General features: G+C 40.4%; 1 protein-coding gene across 1 annotated transcript in view; it reads left to right on the top strand.

Moving 5' to 3' along the window:
• The window catches only part of LOC126237354 (calpain-5-like), a 252,548-nt gene that overhangs the window by 57,966 nt on the left and 175,475 nt on the right, over window positions 1-19,107 (top strand). Inside the window, exon 4 of the mRNA XM_049947420.1 lies at window positions 6,242-6,450. Within this exon, the coding sequence (XP_049803377.1) occupies window positions 6,242-6,450 (209 nt within the window). The remainder of the gene's footprint in view (window positions 1-6,241; window positions 6,451-19,107) is intronic.

Raw genomic sequence — 19,107 nt, forward strand, 5'->3', positions numbered from 1 at the left:
ACTGAAATGGCCCACACGGAGCGTGGTACACAAGAACTACCTCTTTAATAGACAAGAAGAACAAAACATTTGTTTAGTAACCACATAAAATAATATTTATCAGATCCGAAGCACTTCAGTTATAAACAAGAAAAGTCACAACCAATTCAGCTCTGTGTGAGGACTTAAAAAGTTTAATCAAGGAAAGTAACTGTTTGTGATAGCTGACAAATCCACTGACTCTAACTGATAAAAAATCTGTGTCCAGAAGGAAACACAGTTATGGGTGGCTGTCCAACAACACAACACAGTGACAGGCCATGGCCAACTTGCATCATAGCCTAGACATGGATAACTGGTGGCTTGAGTTAGTCTCTGTTTGGGGGCATTCCTAGACTGATGAGCAGACCAAGTACTGGACTCTAACTGTGCAACATCTTACGTATCTAGCCGGTGAAAGCACCTGTTGCGGGCTATTTGCAATCATATGACAGCACGGAAGTAAATATGCCTATGTTAGTTGCACCTCCTTGGGGCGACGAGGCTGCCTCCTGTCAGAGAGTTGAACGCCACTGGTAACTGCGTAGCTTCCTGAGTTAGCCTTGACAACACACTGTGGTTGTTTTCTTGGAATGCTCACATAGTTTTGACTCTTGTTACCTTGGCTCCTGAAAGCTTGTGTATCTGCTACTCATGGTGCTGTCCTGCTATTTTTATTGCAGCAGTCAAGTTTCCTTTCACATTCAAGTGCAAAAGATCTGAATAGGAGACTATTCCAAATTTTTTGCCAATAAAGATTATTCTGACACTTCTTCAGTCACATGTTATGTGACTTTAATGCAGTGGTTTCCATTCCTTCTGCATCCTCATACTATTGATTGTTGCTGATTAGTCCACCTTTAGAGGCAGTTTCCCACCATAAGGGGAACAGGGTACTCTGAATCTTTCCCCACTCTTTCACCTTTCTTGGCAATACTGTTGCCAGGATGAGAGTGGCCCCTTATATCAAGTGTGTTTGGCCACCATTTCTGATAAATTGTATACAAAAGTGTAAGCAGTGGCTGGGATAAAAACTGGGTTCAGAACATTTGGGCTGGAAGTCCAAACTGCCACCTCAGATCTGTTATCCTTTTCTTTATTAAAAATCTTTATTTACATTAAGCAAGGAATTAATGAATTAAAATTTGGTGAGGGGTGTGGGAGAGGGGAATACTGGTGTACATTTTGTATCCACAAGAACATTACAAAAACGTAAGTTGATTTTAACTACTTCTCGCAAATTCTTTCCTCTGTGTTATCCTGAAATATGAATTTCATGTGTGTTACAGAAAACATATGATATTTATGTTAATGAAGTGATTGATTCAGTCATATTTGTTCCAGGTGAAAGTGATTTGCCCATTTTTTGTTAATTAAACTGAATGCATGATAAAATTTATGTGAAATGTTAAACGTCTTCGTCTTCACTTTAATAAGGAAAAGGAATAAATCCAAAGTTACACCAAACAATACTTTGTCTCTATTGCACTCTCATGTGGAGTTTCAAAACAGTCTACATTTTAAATCTATTTTCTTTGTGAGTTTACATGATTTTCCCAACTGCCTTGTTCAATCAGGAGTGTGTGTTATTGACTTGAATGCAAAAATGTGGTGATTTGTTGACTAACAGTTATTGCTTGAAAAAAGCACCAACTGACAAATCAATTTCTGTGCCACAAAGAATAACAGTAATTCATTTTCCTAGGCTTGCTGGCTCTACAAAAGCTCTCTTGTGAGGCTATAAAGAAATAAATAATGCACTTTTAGAAACTTTAGAGTACAAAGAAGAGCGAGGGAAAATCATGTTTTATTGTTTTAAGTCAATGACAGAAATTGAGTTGTACACAGTATTTTGGCCTGATATCTTGGGAGAAGTAAACAAAACTAGAAAAACTCCAGAATCCTAGATTGGGTGTGAATCTAATCTCATGAACATTAATATCCCTAACAGGCTTGATAGAAATGAAAACGGACAGTCTTGAAGACTGTGAGGTGAGAGCTACTAAGATAGCTGACTGCACTGAGTATGAAAATGAAATATACTGAAGTGATCTGAGGCAAGCAAAGTAGTTGTTTCTCAAACAAAGTAGTTGTTGCCTGTTTTGTGTTTCTCAACATTTATACTCTTACCATGAAGAGCAAATTGCAGCAGCTCAAAGCTTTGATGAAACATTATAATAATCACTTACCAGGCGACTACACAGTAATCAGTTATTTTTTTATATTTATGGTATGTGAAGTTCGTAGCTCAAATATCAGTATTATGAAGCATTTTGATTCAGCTATCAAAACTTTGTGAGAAAATTGCCTTTTAAGTTTTACGAGTAGCTTTGATTCACTAAAATTAGGAAATTTTTATGGTGGGCCACCTGGCTGTACAGTAGAATGCTTGCTTGAGATGTTGGCAGCCCTGGTTCAATTTCCAGCTGAGACAATGTTTAAACTAAGGTGCATGTTCTATGAGCATTTCCATGAAGCCTAGAATACGTAAGAATGGAAAAAAAATCTTTAGTGCTCGAGACTGGTAATCACTCAGTCAAGTCCAATTACTGTCATTATTTCTTTCATTTTTCTCCATTCAGTTTGAATACTACATTGTTTAAATATAAAGTTCATCAAGTATGTACTCATTAACACACACCTAATTATAATTTTTTATAAATGCATGTCTTCTTATATGTAGTTACATTCTACACTCAAAATCGCAGTCTTAGTTGTAAATATAAATTCTTAATTTGCAGTCTTTTGTAAAAGAAATAGTTAATAACAATTATTTAATTTTAAGAAAATTACAAATTAAATTTTGGGCAAAAATGAAAAATCAAGTACTCTTTATTTGGACTGTGCCCATTAAATTATACCACAGATGTTGTCTCACATGAGCCAGAGTGATAAGTGTCATAAAAAAAAGGGTACAATAATTTTCATGTCATCGAGCACACCATATATATGCCACATTTGTATCATGTGTCCACTCAGTTCGTATGCAATTTTCATAAAAATGATAATTAGATGTATGTTAATCATCAGAAAATATGTGATGAATTTTATATTTAAATAATGGAAGTATTTTAATAGAAGAAGAAAAAAAGGAAAAAAAGAAAAGACTGAAAAGAGAGTCAAACCAGCAATTACCTATGTTAAGTGCTACTGATTTCTTTTTCATCTGTATGTATTTCATAAGTGTGTGGATAAAAAATCCACTCACCAATCTATGGCAGGAGATCACACACATAAAAGGTATTAAAGTTTTCATGCTTTTGGAGCCAGTAGCTCCTTCTTCTAGCAGAGCAGCAGAAGGGTTGAAGGGGAAGGAAGATGGGTGAAGGAAAAGGACTGGTGAGATTTGGGAAAAGGTGTGGAGTTCAGAAAAGTCATGCAGAACCCCAGGACAGGGGAGACTTACCGGACACGATGAGAAGGAAAGACTGATTGTTGGGGACTGCACCACACGAGATCCAGAAACCTGAAATCTTAAGGTGGAAGGTAGGGTAACATGCAAGAAAGAGATTTCTGCCAAAACACCATTTGCAAGTTAATGAGAGTGAAAGGCTAAGTTCTTTGTGCTGGGGGGAGTGAGGGGGGGGGGGGGCGCAAAAAATAGACGGGATGGGGGTGAAAAGTAGACAGGTCAGAAAATGAAAGATGTAGAAAACTAAAAAGGAGTGAAGAAAGGAACAGTTACTGTGAAGAAATGCTTATACTGAAGAATTTAATGTAAATTAATGCCAGTTGGTTGGTGAGAATTGAGGACATCTTGTAGCCCCAGTTCCCACCTGCAGAGTTCTGAGAAACTGGTGACTGGGGGGGGGGGGGGGGGGGGGGGGGAAGAATGAAGATGGCATGTGTGGTGAAACTGTCACTAAGGTCATAACTGTCATGTTGTAGAGCATGCCCACAACAGGGTAGTATGTGTTGCCAGTATTAAGTCTCTGCCTATGCCAATTCATCCTAACTGATAAGTTGGTGGTGGTCATGCCGATGTAAAAGGGCAAACAGTGTTTGCATAACTTCTGGTACGTGACTTTTTGTATGTGTGTTCTGTTGCCACCACTTGGTGAGTAGATTTTTTATCCATCCATTTACATTATATTTTCAAAAATTGATTATTTTCATTGATTTGTGTGTATTTTGTGCTTCATGGAAATGCTCGTAGAAGATGCACCGTTGTTTAAAAATTCTGCCTCAGCTGGAAATTAAACCTGGGCTGCCCACGTGGCAGGCAAGCATTCTTTCACAAAGGCATATGTCCCACCATAAATATCTCCTAATTTTAGTTAGCTAAATACATCCAGAAAACTTCAAAAGTCGACCTCCTCGAGAATTTTTTAGAATTGCATCATGTGCTTTGGCAGATTGATATTTGAGCCCTGAACTTCACGTAGGTACCATAAATACAAGAAATTACAAAAATCTGATTGTTGTGCTGTGCCCTTGTTAGATAATTGGATATGATATTAACCATTTAACATAGAGTTTTTATCATGAATGTCAAAATAATAATGTGAAAAATGAAAAAAATAATTGCTCAGTAAAAGTGGATGTATTATATCCACCTTAAAAAAAGTAGTGATCAGAAAAGGTCAGAGATTGTTTTCCTAATGTCAAGGTCATTCTCAGAAAGTACTTATCACTTATAGTCAGAAGCAGCCATGGAGAAAGAATTTTCAAATTTGAAGTTGATCTGAAACAGGCTTTGAATGTCCACATTAGAAAACAGGCTTACACTTGGACTGCACTCGGTACTAAAAGTAACTAAATCATCAATTTGTAGCTTTAATTAATATCAAGGGTAGATGCAAATCCATTACCCAGTATGATTATATAAAACTTTCATTTTAACACTGGTGTTGTCTTTCATTTTAACGCTGTTTGGGGAGGGGGGGAATATTATATACGAATTAAATGTAAGTAAAATTTAGTTGATTGCTACATTTAATTTCATATATTGCACTTGCCTACCAAACATGTTTGCTAATAGTTACAGTATCCTCTTCCTCCTGTTTTTAAATCAAAATAATGGCATTTGCATGAATCATAAACCACAAATCATAAACGTTTTTAAATATAATTGTTCACAGCAAAGCTAATAACTCATGCTGAATTTGTGAATTATTTCAATTCTTGTCATTTTTCAAACTCATCAGTACATTAAATCATGTATTGTGTAGTAAAATTTTATACAATTGAATAATAAAACATAAATGGTGCATTAAGCCTTGTATTTCAAAAAATGCTATTAAAAATACAGGTGTAGCATGCACTACATTTTCATCTTAGGAATCTATAGATTCTAAAGACTGTTCTGACATACACTATAAATGTACTACCAAGACTACCTTACGAAGCTCTGCTACCATCGAACATTCCCTTCAAAATTTTTCATGAAGTCGGTCATAATGGAATGACTGCAGTTTTTGTAAGTAATGTAATGAAAACACTCAGTCTAGATCACAACTAATATTTATTTACTCTGGTAACTGGTTTCAGTCAAATGTGACAATTTTCAAACCACTAACATCATGATGAAGTGTAGAGGTGATACACAGAATTGGTGTGCATACCAAAAGGCACTGATTAAATCAATTGACATGAATCCAGTATGGGTAATTAAACAAAGCCATTCTCTATTTTGTTGTGATCATTGGCCATTCTGGACGTGTGCTTATTTTCTTATGATCTTGATGTCAAGGAGTTGTTAAACCTTAAACCTCCTCTCCTCCACTTTCATTTGTGGCAGTTGCCTTCAAGTAAGAGGACTAGATGGTGCTTGTACAAAAGCAAGTTGTGGATGAAGCAGGATCACATTATCAAGGCTAATTAGGCACCTTTCATCTCCAAAGTAGCCAATCAGTATGGGAGAATGGAGCAAGCAGCAGCAGGCTATTACAAACATATGTCACCAGTGATATCTATGATAGTTGCAGCGAAGAATATGATGGTAGTAGCTTGATGGCGCATTGCTGAAGTATTTTGTCAGCCATGTGAATAGTGAATTGTCTTCTTTTGATTGTGATAATCCCATTCAAAGCTTTCTTCTTGATCTTTGTAACTAACAGACTGGATAGGAGAATGCCAACCTGTACACCAATAACATTTAGATGCCATTTCCTGCTAAATTGTTACATTGTTTGTACTTCAGTTAATAAGTTTGTTCTGTAAAAGTACCAGATTACAATCTAAAATAACTGAAGCACTTTATCTAACATCATTGTTCTTGTAGGTTGTTCCAGATTACTCAAAACAAGAATGGAACCCAAACAAAACAGATGAATATGCAGGAATATTTCACTTTCAGTTTTGGAGGTTTGGTGAATGGGTAGATGTTGTTGTAGATGATCTTCTTCCAACTGTGAATGGTACTTTATTATTCACTCATTCAACAAAGGAGAATGAATTCTGGATTCCACTTATGGAAAAAGCATATGCAAAGTAAGTGCATGTTAGTTCTGTCACTTCATGATTTTCTTTAAATATGTTCTTTGAGAAGTATTGAGAAAACTGTTGTATTGAAAAATTTGGAGGATAAAATTCAGAGAATTTACACTGTTTGAAAGTAGAAAGCTCAGAAGGGGAAATTGTGTAAACTGTCATTAGTTATGCCAGAAGGCATTCTTCTAAAGTACACAACACACACACACATTCACACAAGTGTATAAGTTGTGCTTGTGTAAACGTGTTTGTATTGGCTGCATCACAAGAAGTCCTTTTGGCTGAAAGCTCACATGTTTAGCCGTCTTTTCTGTGCGCCTGCCTGTGACTCGACATGTCCTGTGTATGGTGAATAGCAATCTGTCCTTTTCATAATAGTGTCGCTGTATAATATAGTCATATAAGACAACAAAAATAGCTGAACAAATTGTTGTGTTTGTTTCAGTGTTGTTCTTTAAGTTGCTTCTCTGACCACCATGCAGACTAGAAATGTAGTTACATAAAAAATGTGATAAAATTATATTTAACTCATTTTCTAAAATATGATTAGGTGCACATATTAAAGAATTCTTCCCAGAGCACTGGGCAGTATAAAGTTGATTTACAGTAGGAGCTAAACAACAAGCCACAAAGCATGGTGGCTGGTATTGTCGGACTTCTCTTAATGAAAAGTTTCATGTATTCAAAATTCTGAACTTTATATTTAGATTGAAGTAAATCAATGCATATGTGTAAGTTTCATACAGAATGTGTACATAAAGTTTAATGACTACTTTATTAGGAATTGGAGTACTTAGGAACTATTGATGAGGTGAAGCACATAAGAGGTCTTGTTGTAAGCTCATTAAATATAGGTCTCATATTTATGTAAGGACCACTGCTGAGGAGGCAGCACAGCAATAACGCACTGGACTCACATTCAGGACAGCAGTGGTTCAGAGCTTCATCCAACCAACCACATTTGTTGTCATTGGTTATCCTAAATTGCCTAACACATTGTAGACCAAGCCAAAGCATAGCTCGGGCCACGTAGCTGTGTTCAAAAGACCACACCCTTGTATAGCTCGAACTGCAATTTTCTCGAAGCATGAGCCACATATTGTTTGGAAACTGGACTCATTTCATATAAGAAAAATGTGTGGATGTCTCACTGTCTGTCCCTTGACAGGTGCTGCCTTCTGTTGTCAATTTCGAGAGTTATTTAGAAGGAAATATTAGTGAACATAACAGCTAATGTCACAACTGGCTGAGCCAATATGTGATCGCACTGACATAATTTCTTGCATGTCCTCATTAGGTTTATAACAATATTATGAAAAGGAAAGTTGCTACTCACCATATAGTAGAGATGATGAGTCGCAGATAGGCACAACAGAAAGACTGTTCCAAATAAAGCTTTCGACCCATAAGGCCTTTGTCAAAAATAACCGACACACACACACACACACACACACACACACACACACACACACACACACACACACACACACACACATATGCAAATGCAACTCACACACACGACAGCAGTCTAAGGCAACTGTAGCCACACTGTGAGCAGCAACACCAGTGCATGATGGAAGTGGTGGCTGGGTAGGGGTAAGGAGGAGGCTGGGGTGGGGAGGAGGAGGGATAGTAGGGTAGGGGTGATGGACAGTGCAGTGCTGCTAGGGAGCACGCAGGGATGTAGTGGAGAGGGTGGGACAGCTGTGTGCAGAAGGGAGGTTAGACGGAGGGCAAGGTGGGGAGATGCGGTAGCGGAAGCTGGATGGGTGAGGACAATGACTTGTGAAGGTTGAGGCCAGGAGGGTTACGGGAATGTAGGATATATTGCAGGGAAAGTTCCCACCTATGCAATTCAGAAAAGCTGGTGTTTGTGGAAAGAATCCATATGGCATATTCTGTGAAGCAGTCATTGAAATGAAGGATATCATGTTTGGCAGCGTGCTCGGCAACCAAGCGATCCACTTGTTTCTTTGTCACAGTATGTTGGTGGCCATTCATGTGGACAGACATCTTGTTAGTTGTCATGCTCGCATAGAATGCAGCACAGTGGTTGCAGCTTAGCTTATAGATCACACGACTGGTTCCACAGGTAGCCCTGCCTTTGATGGTATAGGTCATGTTTGTGATCGGACTGCAGTAGGTAGTGGTGGGAGGATGTATGGGACAGGACTTACATCTAGGTCTATTAGAGGGGTATGAGCCATGAGGTACGGGATTGGGAGCAGGGGTTGTGTAGGGATGCAAGAGTACATTGTGCAGGTTCAGTGAATGGTGGTACACCACTGTGGGAGGGGTGGGAAGGATAGTGGGCAGGACATTTCTCATTTCAGGGCATGATGAGAAGTAGTTGAAACCCTGGCAGAGAATGTAATTTAGTTGCTCCCGTCCTTGGTGGTACTGAGTTGTCAGGGGGAACACTCCTCTGTGGCCAGATGAGGGGACTTTGAGAGATGGTGAGAGGCTGGAAAAATGGAACATGGGAAATTTGTTTTTGTACAAGGTTGGGAGGATAATTACAGTCTGTGAAAGCTTCAGTGAGACCCTTGGTATATTTCGAGAGAGATCAGTCATCACTGCAGATGCGGCAATCAGGGGTGGCTAGGCTGTGTGGAAGGGACTTTTTGGTATGGAACAGGTGGCAGCTGTCAGAGTGGAGGTATTGCTGATGGTTAATAGGTCTGATATGGATGGAGGCACTGATGTAGCCATCTTTGCGGTGGAGGTAAACATCTAGGAAGGTGGCTTGTTGAGTTGAGAAACACCAGCTGAAGCAAATGGGGGAGAAGTAGTTGAGGCTCTGGAGGAATTTGGAATGGGTGTCCTCAACCTCGATCCAGATCCCAAAGATGTCATAAATGAATCTGAACCACTGCTGGATTTCTGGAGTGGGGTCACTGTTTCAAGGTTTGTAGGTGGATGTATCTGATGGCTGGCAGAGTCCTTCTGCCAGGTAATCCTTGTGGTTCAAAACAACAGTGGTGGAGCCTTTGTCAGCAGGTAGGATTATAAGGTCAGGATCAGGACTGCAATGCTTTCTGTGGATGTAAGGTTAGTTTGGTTCTCCAGTCACTCCTCAAATCCTTAGGCTCATCCCAGAACCTCTCCCCAGAGTCCATCTCTTTGCTCACCCCTGCCACTCCCTGCACTCCTATCTCTTACATGCTTCCTAAAGTTCATAAACCCAACCACCCAAGATGCCCCATTGTGGCCGGTTACTATGCCCCCACTTAAAGAATTTCTGCTCTCTTAGACGAACACCTTCAGCCTATTACCTGGAACCTACCTTCCTATGTAAAAGATATCAATCATTTCCTCCACTGATTCTCCGCAGATCCTGTCCCTTTACCACACGGTGCCCTGCTCATCACTATCAATGGCATCTCCCTTTACACTAACATGCCTAATGCCCATGGCCCTACCATCTTTCCCAACACCCAATGGATTCTAAACCAAAACCTCCTTCCTAGTTGCCATGACCAACTATATCATCACCCACAATTACTTCTCCTTTGAAGGCATTACCTACAAACAAATCCAGGGTACGGGTATGGGCACCCACATGGCAGCATCCACGCCAACCTATTCATGGGCCATCTAGAGGAATCCTTCCTATACACCCAGAATCCTAAAACCCTCACCTGCTTAAAATTCATTGATGACATCTTTGTGATCTGGATCAAGGGTGAGGACACTATCCACATTCTTCCAGAACGTCAACTACTTCTCCCTCATTTCTTCACCTAGTGCTGCTCAACCCAACAAGCCACCTTCGTAGATGTTGACCTCCACCTCAAAGATGGCTACATCAGTACCTCCTTCCATATCAGACCTACTAACCACCAGCAATACTTCCACTTTGACAGCAGCCACCTGTTACATACCAAAATGTCCCTTACATACATGCTAGCCACCTGTAGTTGTCGCATCTGCAGTGATGAGCAGTCTCTCTCGAAATATAATCGAGGGTCTCGCTGAAGCCTTCACAGACTGTAATTATCCTCCCAACCTTGTACAAACACAAATTTCCTGTGCCTTATCTTTCCAGTCTCCCACCATCCGCCAAAGTCCCACTGTCCGGCCACAGAGGAGCATTCCTCTCATAACTCAGTACCACCCTGGACTGGAGCAACTCAATTACATTTTCCGCAAAGGTTTCGACTACCTCTTGTCGTCCCTTGAAATGAGAAATGTCCTGCCCACTATCATTCTCACCCCTCCCACAGTGGTATTCCACTGTCCGCCAATCTTGCGCAATATACTCATACATTCCTACACAACTCTTGCTCCCAACCCCTTACCTCATGGCTCATACGCCTCTAGTAGACCTAGACACAAGTCCTGTCTCATATAGCCTCCCACCACCACAGACTCCAATCCAGTCACGAACATCACCTATCCCATCAAAGGCAGGGCTACCTGTGAAACCAGTCATGTGATCCGCAAGCTAAGCTGCAATGACTGTGCTACATTCTATGTGAGCATGACAAACAACAAGCTGTCTGCCCGCATGAATGGCAACCTACAAACTGTGGCCAAGAAACAAGTGGATCACCTGGTTCTGAGCACGCTGCCAAACATGATATCCTTCATTTCAATCACTGCTTCACAGCCTGTGCCATATGGATCCTTCCCACCAACACCAGCTTTTCTGAATTGCACAGGTGGGAACTTTCCCTGCAATATATCCTACATTCCCGTAACCCTCCTTGTCTCAACCTTTGCTAGTCCTTTTCCTCACCCATCCAGCCTCCCTGTTCCCATTCCAGCACTATACAGTCCTCATTCCACTATTGCACCCAGTCTTTTTACTTCTCCCGTTTTCCACTATCCCCTCTCGATCTCTCCCCTGTCTTCCGTCTAACCCCCTGACTGCACATTGCTGCCCTACACTCTCCACATCGTCCCTGCTTGCTGCCTAGCAGCACTGCACTGTCCACCACCCCTACCTTACTATTCCTCTAGGGTAGTCCCTATCTGGAAATCTGAATGGTGTGCTATTTTATCTTTGGAATATTTTACCCAAAAGGATATCATCATCATTAAACTAGAAATTAGAGCGGTATGTTCTCAAGAAATCTAACAGCTGTTGGTTCCCTTGTTTTCATCTGTTTGCAGTATCAAAGTATCAGTGCCACATTTGTTGATGTGACTAGGTCTGATCAGCCAAACATCCAGACTTGCTCTTGCAACTAATGAAAAGGCAGTTGCCCCTCTACAGGGATTGGATGTTAGTCTGATCTCTAGAGATACCCCTGCAGTGTGTTTGCACCTATGCTATGACTATCTGTATCATTGAGGCACATAAGCCACCCTATTTGGCAAGATTCATGATTTATGGAGGGATTTCACTGTAACTATACGATTCTGGAACAAGGCAAGCTAATCTTGGAACTTCAAGCAGGCATGGTAGTTGCAAAGGAAGAGGTATCATAATTCCAATCTGCAGTTTGCAGTGGTACCTTTAGGACTATATTGAGATTATATTTCAAGCCTTATTACGTCAGTGAAAAGATCCATGCAATCTACAGTTCTGATCCAGAGACTTGTTTGATACTGCTCTCCATGCTACTTCATACTGTGCAAGCTTCTTCATCTCCAAGTAACTACTGCAACCTACATCCATCTGAGTCTGCTTAGTGTATTCATCTCTTGGGCTCCCTGTATGATTTTTACCATCCACACTACCCTCCAATACTAAACTGATGATCCTGTGATGTCTCAGTGTGTGTCCTACCAATTGATCCTTTCTTCTAGTCAAGTTGTGCCACAAATTCCTCTTCTCCCCTATTCTATTCAGTACCTTCTCATTAGATACATGAGCTACCCAACTGATTTTTAGCATTCTTCTGTAGCACTACATTTCGGAAGCTTCTATTCTCTTCATGTCTAAACTACTTATCATCAATGTTTCATGTCCATACATGCCAACACTCTATACAAATACTTTCAGAAAAGACTTTCTGACACTTAAATTTATATTTGATGTTAACAAATTTCTCTTCTTCAGAAACGCTTTCTTTGCCATAGGTAGTCTACATTTTATATCCTCTCTACTTAGACCATCATCAGTTATTTTACTCCCCAAATAACAAAACTCATTTACTACTCTAAGTGTCTCATTTCCTTATCTAATTCCCTCAGGATCATCAGATTTAATTCGACTACATTCCATTATCCTCATTTTGCTTTTGTTGGTGTTCATATTATATCCTCCTTTCAAGCCATGGACCGTTCTGTTCAACTGCTCTTCCAGGTCCTTTGCTGTCACTGACAAAATTACAATGTCATCGGCAAACCTCAAAGTTTTATTTCTTCTCCCTGGATTTTAATTCCTACTCCAATTTTTTTTCTTTTTTTTCCCTTCCTTTACTGCTTGCTCAGTATACAGATTGAATAACATTGGGAATAGGCTACAACCCTGTCTCACTCTCTACTCAATGACTGCTTACCTTTCATACCCCTCGACTCTTACAACTACCATCTGGTTTCTGTATAATTTATATATATATATATATATATTTTTTTTTTTTTTTTTTTTTTTTTTTTTTTTTTTTTTTTTTTTTGCTACTTGTATTTTACTCCTACCACCTTCAAAATTTGAAAGAGAGTATTCAAATCAACATTGTCAAAAGCTTTCTCTAAGTCTATAAATGCTAGAAACATAGCTTTGCCTTTACTTAATCTATCTTCTAAGATAAATCATAGGGTCAGTATTGCCTTACATGTTCCAACATTTCTGCTGCATCCAAACTGATCTTCCTGTAGTTTTTCCATTCATCTGTAAAGAATTCGTGTTGGTATTTTGAAGCCGTGACTTATTAAACTGATAATTTGGTAATTTTCACACCTGTCAACACCTGCTTTCTTTGGGGTTAGAATTATTATATTCTTCTTAAAGTCTGTGTATATTTCACCTATGTCATATATCTTGCTCACCAGGTGGTAGTTTTGACAGGGCTGGCTTTCCCAAGGCTATCAGTAGTTCTAATGGAATGTTATCTACTCCTGGGGCCTTGTTTTGACTTAGGTCTTTCAGTGCTCTGTCAAACTCTTCATGCAGCGTCATATCTCCCATTTCATCTTTATCTATGTCCTCTCCCATTTCCATAATATTATCCTCAAGTACATCACCCTTGTATAGACCCTATTTATACTCCTTCCACTTTTCTGCTTTCCCTTCCTTGCTTAGAACTGGTTTTCCAATTGAGCTCTTGATATTCATGCGAGTGGTTCTCTTTTCTCCAAAGATCTCTCTAATTTTCCTGTAGCCATTATCTATCTTACCCCTAGTGATATATGCCTTTACATCCTTACATTTGTCCTCTAGCAATCACTGCTTAGCCATTTTGCACTTCCTGTCGATCTCATTTTTGAGACTTTTGTATTCCTTTTTGCCTGCTTCATTAAGCGCATTTTTATATTTTCTCCTTTCATCAATTAAATTCACTATCTCCTCTGTTACCCAAGGATTTCTACTATCCTTCTTTCTTTTACCTATTGGATCCTCCGCTGTGACATCTCTCAAAGCTACCCATTCTTGTTATACTGCATTTCTTTCTCCCATTCTTGTCAATTGTTCCCTAATGCTCTCTTTGAAACTCTCTACAACCTCTTGTTCTTTCAGTTTATCCACATCCCATCTCCTTAAATTCCTAACTTTTTGCAGTTTCTTCAGTTTTAATCTACAGTTCATAACCAATAAATTGCAGTCCCAGTCCACATCTGCTCCTGAAAATACCTTACGATTTAAAACCTTCTTCCTAAATGTCTTATTATATAGTCACTCTGAAAACTTCCAGTGTCTCCAGGTCTCTTCAACATATACAGCCTTCTTTCATGATCCTTAAACTAAGTGTTAGCGATGATTAAGTTATGCTCTGTGCAAAATTCTATCAGGCAGCTTACTCTTTCATTCCTTACCTCCAGTCCATATTCACCCTCTACTTTTTCTTCTCTTCCTTTTCCTACTACCAAATTCCAATACCCCATGACTTTTAAATTTTTATCTCCCTTCACTATCTGAATAATTTCTTTTGTCTCATCATACATTTGTTTGACCTCTTCATCGTCTCATCTGCATAGCTAGTTGGCATAAAACTTGTACTGCTGTGGTAAGCAAGGGCTTTGTGTCTATCTTGGCTACAATAATGCTTTCAGCTTGTAGCATTTTATCCACATTCCTTTATTCATTATTAAACCTACTCCTGCATTACCTGTATTTGATTTTGTTTTTATAACCCTGTATTCACCTGACCAGCAGTATTGTTTCACCTGCCACGAAACTTCATTAATTCCCACTATATTTAACTTTAACCTATCCATTTCCCTTTTTAAATTTTCTAACCTACCTGCCTGATTAAAGGATCTGACATTCCACGCTCTGATCTGTAGAATGCCAATTTTGTTTCTCCTGATAATGATGTCCTCCTGATTAGTCCCCACCCAGAGATCTGAATGGGGGACTATTTGATCTCCAGAATATTTTATCCAAGAGGACACCATCATCTTTTACCCATACAGCAAAGCTACATGCCCTCGGGAAAAATTATGGCTGTAGTTTCCGCTTGCTTTTAGCTGTTTGCAGTACCAACATAGCAAGGCCATTTTGGGTAATGTTACAAGGCCAGATAAGTCAATCAACTGGACTGTTGCCCCTGCAACTACTGAAAAGGCTGCTGCCCCTCTTCAGGAACCACACTTTTGTCTCGCCTCTCAACAGATACCTCTCCGTCGGGGTTGCACCTATGGTATGGCTCTCTGTATCACTGAGACATGCAAGCCTCCTCACCAACGGCAGTTCTGGCAGATAAGGTGTAGACTTCTGATAGATAAAGTCTAGATATCTGCAGTAGCTTCAGTGCTTCGGAGAATGTGGACAGAAGCATTCAGGCAACCCAGTAAATTGAGTCTGATGGCACAGAGTATAAGCTGCAAACTAAAGCTAAAAAGGAAGGGTTTATAAGATGAAGCAGCTCTTATTGCTGGGTAATAGTAATGGGAGAGGAACATCAGAAGTGGTACATAACTAAATGGGTAATTATTACCAAGTAGCGTGTAATTTGAATCAAACTGCAGGGTCAGCAAAGTAATGTTTGATTTAGGCTCTGTGAGGTAACATCTTTACAAAGACAGCCATGTAATTATGATCAAGAGAGTGGGCAACAATATAGATCCTCAACCTTTAGTTATACAGTTGAGAATGGCATCAGGCACATAAGTGAGAATATTCTCCATAAATGCGAATATAGAATCAGTCTTTGTGTGTTATGACATTCCTTGGATGAAACATAAAGTAGAATGTATTAGTAAAGAGCTTGATAAGCTACTGAGGAGAGATGGACTTTATTAACACATTGTTGTGGCCGATGCACTCTATCCCATCCCACCCAGTCACGTTTCATGTGGTGGGGTTTCCTTGTGAATTCATCTAGTAATAGGTTAACTGCACAATTGATTTCCAGCAGTATTCAGCCTATCCCAATATTTTCCTATGGTTTTGTTAGGACTTTTTTTTAGGGAAAATTCATCTGAAAGATAGAGTTTCCCAGTAAATATACAATAAAACCGCTTACACTTTCCAGCAGACTGACACAAAAAAGGCAGGAAAGTGTAAAATACGGGAAATCATAGGAAACACAACACGCAAAATGAATAAACTACTGCTATTGTCATTCTCTTTATATTGTCAAAATATGAAATTAAAACAATTTAAATTTTGGTTATTTAAAAAAACTGAAATAATTAAATGTTTTTGTTTCTTTCTAACAGTAATTAGGTCTACTGTTTCTCCACAGTATACAAAGCATCAGACACAAAGGCAGTGACAAAGTGGTGACACACAAAAAGACATGTGCAGGTTTCGGTTGTCGTTCCAGTTGTGTCAAAAAAAGTTGGTGGGTGAAAAAGAGGGCAGAAATTGTCATCATGGTATGGAACAGTGGAACAGCGTGAGGAGGAATGTTTACATCTGATATCATGTTGTACCACCTAAGATTGCACGCCTAGTATGGATTAGAGTATTTCATACAGAAGTAATGACAATTCATGAAAGCCAATTATAAAGACAGCCATCTTCAAAAGTGGGTATTTATTTGTATAAATTATGGTGAAATTAAATTAATGTTCTAATACAACACAATGAGCAGAAAGAAGGTTGCTACTAGTCACTATCATCAGATCATGATTATCATTACGGCAGTGACTTAGCATATTTTCCCATCCTTTGAAACACTGAAAATCTATAATACAAGTAGCTGTGACCCAACCACTGACAAAAGAAACTCTTGCTCACCACGCTAATGCTACATTGCGTAATCAATAATTCTGTGTACAATCTAAGTTTTCTGCTTTGTTCCCAGGCTGAATTTGAGCAGGAATATATTGCTGTTTTTGCAGAAATCTGTATAAAAGTCAGTGTTAAAGGTCATGATACCATCAAAGAAAACTTAAGATGTGAGAAGGGTTGTAACAGTATTGTTAATGATGGGAAAGCATTGTATTGAGAGAATAGGACTTCTGTTGAGACCACAACAATGACTGTAAAAAGAGGAAAAACATAAAATGTGGGAATGTACAAACAGGGTTTTACTGTAGTTACATTTAAAAAAGCAAAATAGTGCCTTCAAAATAAATTCATGTATCTGAAGGAATACTTTTGCATCAGACCATAAGATGCTTGACAAATAAAAATGATAAACTTTTAAGATGAGGAAAGGTAGCTGAAAGGCCCAAGGGAATGTCAACAAATGTTTTGCACCTGTCAGATGTCAGTGGAAATTATTGCAATGAAACCATACATCAAAATGGATACAAGATTAATATATTGTTGTAAAACCAGCAAAAGTATACGAGAAATGGTTATATATAAAAAAACCTGTTATTTTCTGTGATTTTGCATAACCTTTTGCTTGTGTAAAATACACTCCTGGAAATTGAAAAAAGAACACATTGATACCGGTGTGTCAGACCCACCATACTTGCTCCGGACACTGCGAGAGGGCTGTACAAGCAATGATCACACGCACGGCACAGCGGACACACCAGGAACCGCGGTGTTGGCCGTCGAATGGCGCTAGCTGCGCAGCATTTGTGCACCGCCGCCGTCAGTGTCAGCCAGTTTGCCGTGGCATACGGAGCTCCATCGCAGTCTTTAACACTGGTAGCATGCCGCGACAGCGTGGACGTGAACCGTATGTGCAGTTGACGGACTTTGAGTGAGGGCGTATAGTGGGCATGCGGGAGGCCAGGTGGACGTACCGCCGAATTGCTCAACACGTGGGGCGTGAGGTCTCCACAGTACATCGATGTTGTCGCCAGTGGTCGGCGGAAGGTGCACGTGCCCGTCGACCTGGGACCGGACCGCAGCGATGCACGGATGCACGCCAAGACCGTAGGATCCTACGCAGTGCCGTAGGGGACCACACTGCCACTTCCCAGCAAATTAGGGACACTGTTGCTCCTGGGGTATCGGCGAGGACCATTCGCAACCGTCTCCATGAAGCTGGGCTACGGTCCCGCACACCGTTAGGCCGTCTTCCGCTCACGCCCCAACATCGTGCAGCCCGCCTCCAGTGGTGTCGCGACAGGCGTGAATGGAGGGACGAATGGAGACGTGTCGTCTTCAGCGATGAGAGTCGCTTCTGCCTTGGTGCCAATGATGGTTGTATGCGTGTTTGGCGCCGTGCAGGTGAGCGCCACAATCAGGACTGCATACGACCGAGGCACACAGGGCCAACACCCGGCATCATGGTGTAGGGAGCGATCTCCTACACTGGCCGTACACCACTGGTGATCGTCGAGGGGACACTGAATAGTGCACGGTACATCCAAACCGTCATCGAACCCATCGTTCTACCATTCCTAGACCGGCAAGGGAACTTGCTGTTCCAACAGGACAATGCACGTCCGCATGTATCCCGTGCCACCCAACGTGCTCTAGAAGGTGTAAGTCAACTACCCTGGCCAGCAAGATCTCCGGATCTGTCCCCCATTGAGCATGTTTGGGACTGGATGAAGCGTCGTCTCACGCGGTCTGCATGTCCAGCACGAATGCTGGTCCAACTGAGGCGCCAGGTGGAAATGGCATGGCAAGCCGTTCCACAGGACTACATCCAGCATCTCTACGATCGTCTCCATGGGAGAATAGCAGCCTGCATTGCTGCGAAAGGTGGATATACACTGTACTAGTGCCGACATTGTGCATGCTCTGTTGCCTGTGTCTATGTGCCTGTGGTTCTGTCAGTGTGATCATGTGATGTATCTGACCCCAGGAATGTGTCAATAAAGTTTCCCCTTCCCGGGACAATGAATTCACGGTGTTCTTATTTCAATTTCCAGGAGTGTACATTCTACGTGGGAATCTTCCAATTCATGGTATTAGTGGCATTCCTCTTACATCGATGGAATCTTACCTTCATAATTGATGGTCACATTGACATACTGCAGTAAAATTAAATGGAGAATTGGAGAATATAAGATACGGGATCCTACAAGATTTGGTACTGGACTGGTCAAAAAGTGTTACGTTTGATAATGGCACAAGCACCCAAATCAAGGATCAAAATTTGACTCTCCTGAGAGAGAGAGTGTGTGTGAGAGAGAGAGTTTTGTATTGGTGTAAAATATGCCTCTATATAAAAGAAAATATTCTGACTG

Source organism: Schistocerca nitens, chromosome 2 (genome assembly GCF_023898315.1).
Source record: "Schistocerca nitens isolate TAMUIC-IGC-003100 chromosome 2, iqSchNite1.1, whole genome shotgun sequence".
Classification (NCBI taxonomy): domain Eukaryota; kingdom Metazoa; phylum Arthropoda; class Insecta; order Orthoptera; family Acrididae; genus Schistocerca; species Schistocerca nitens.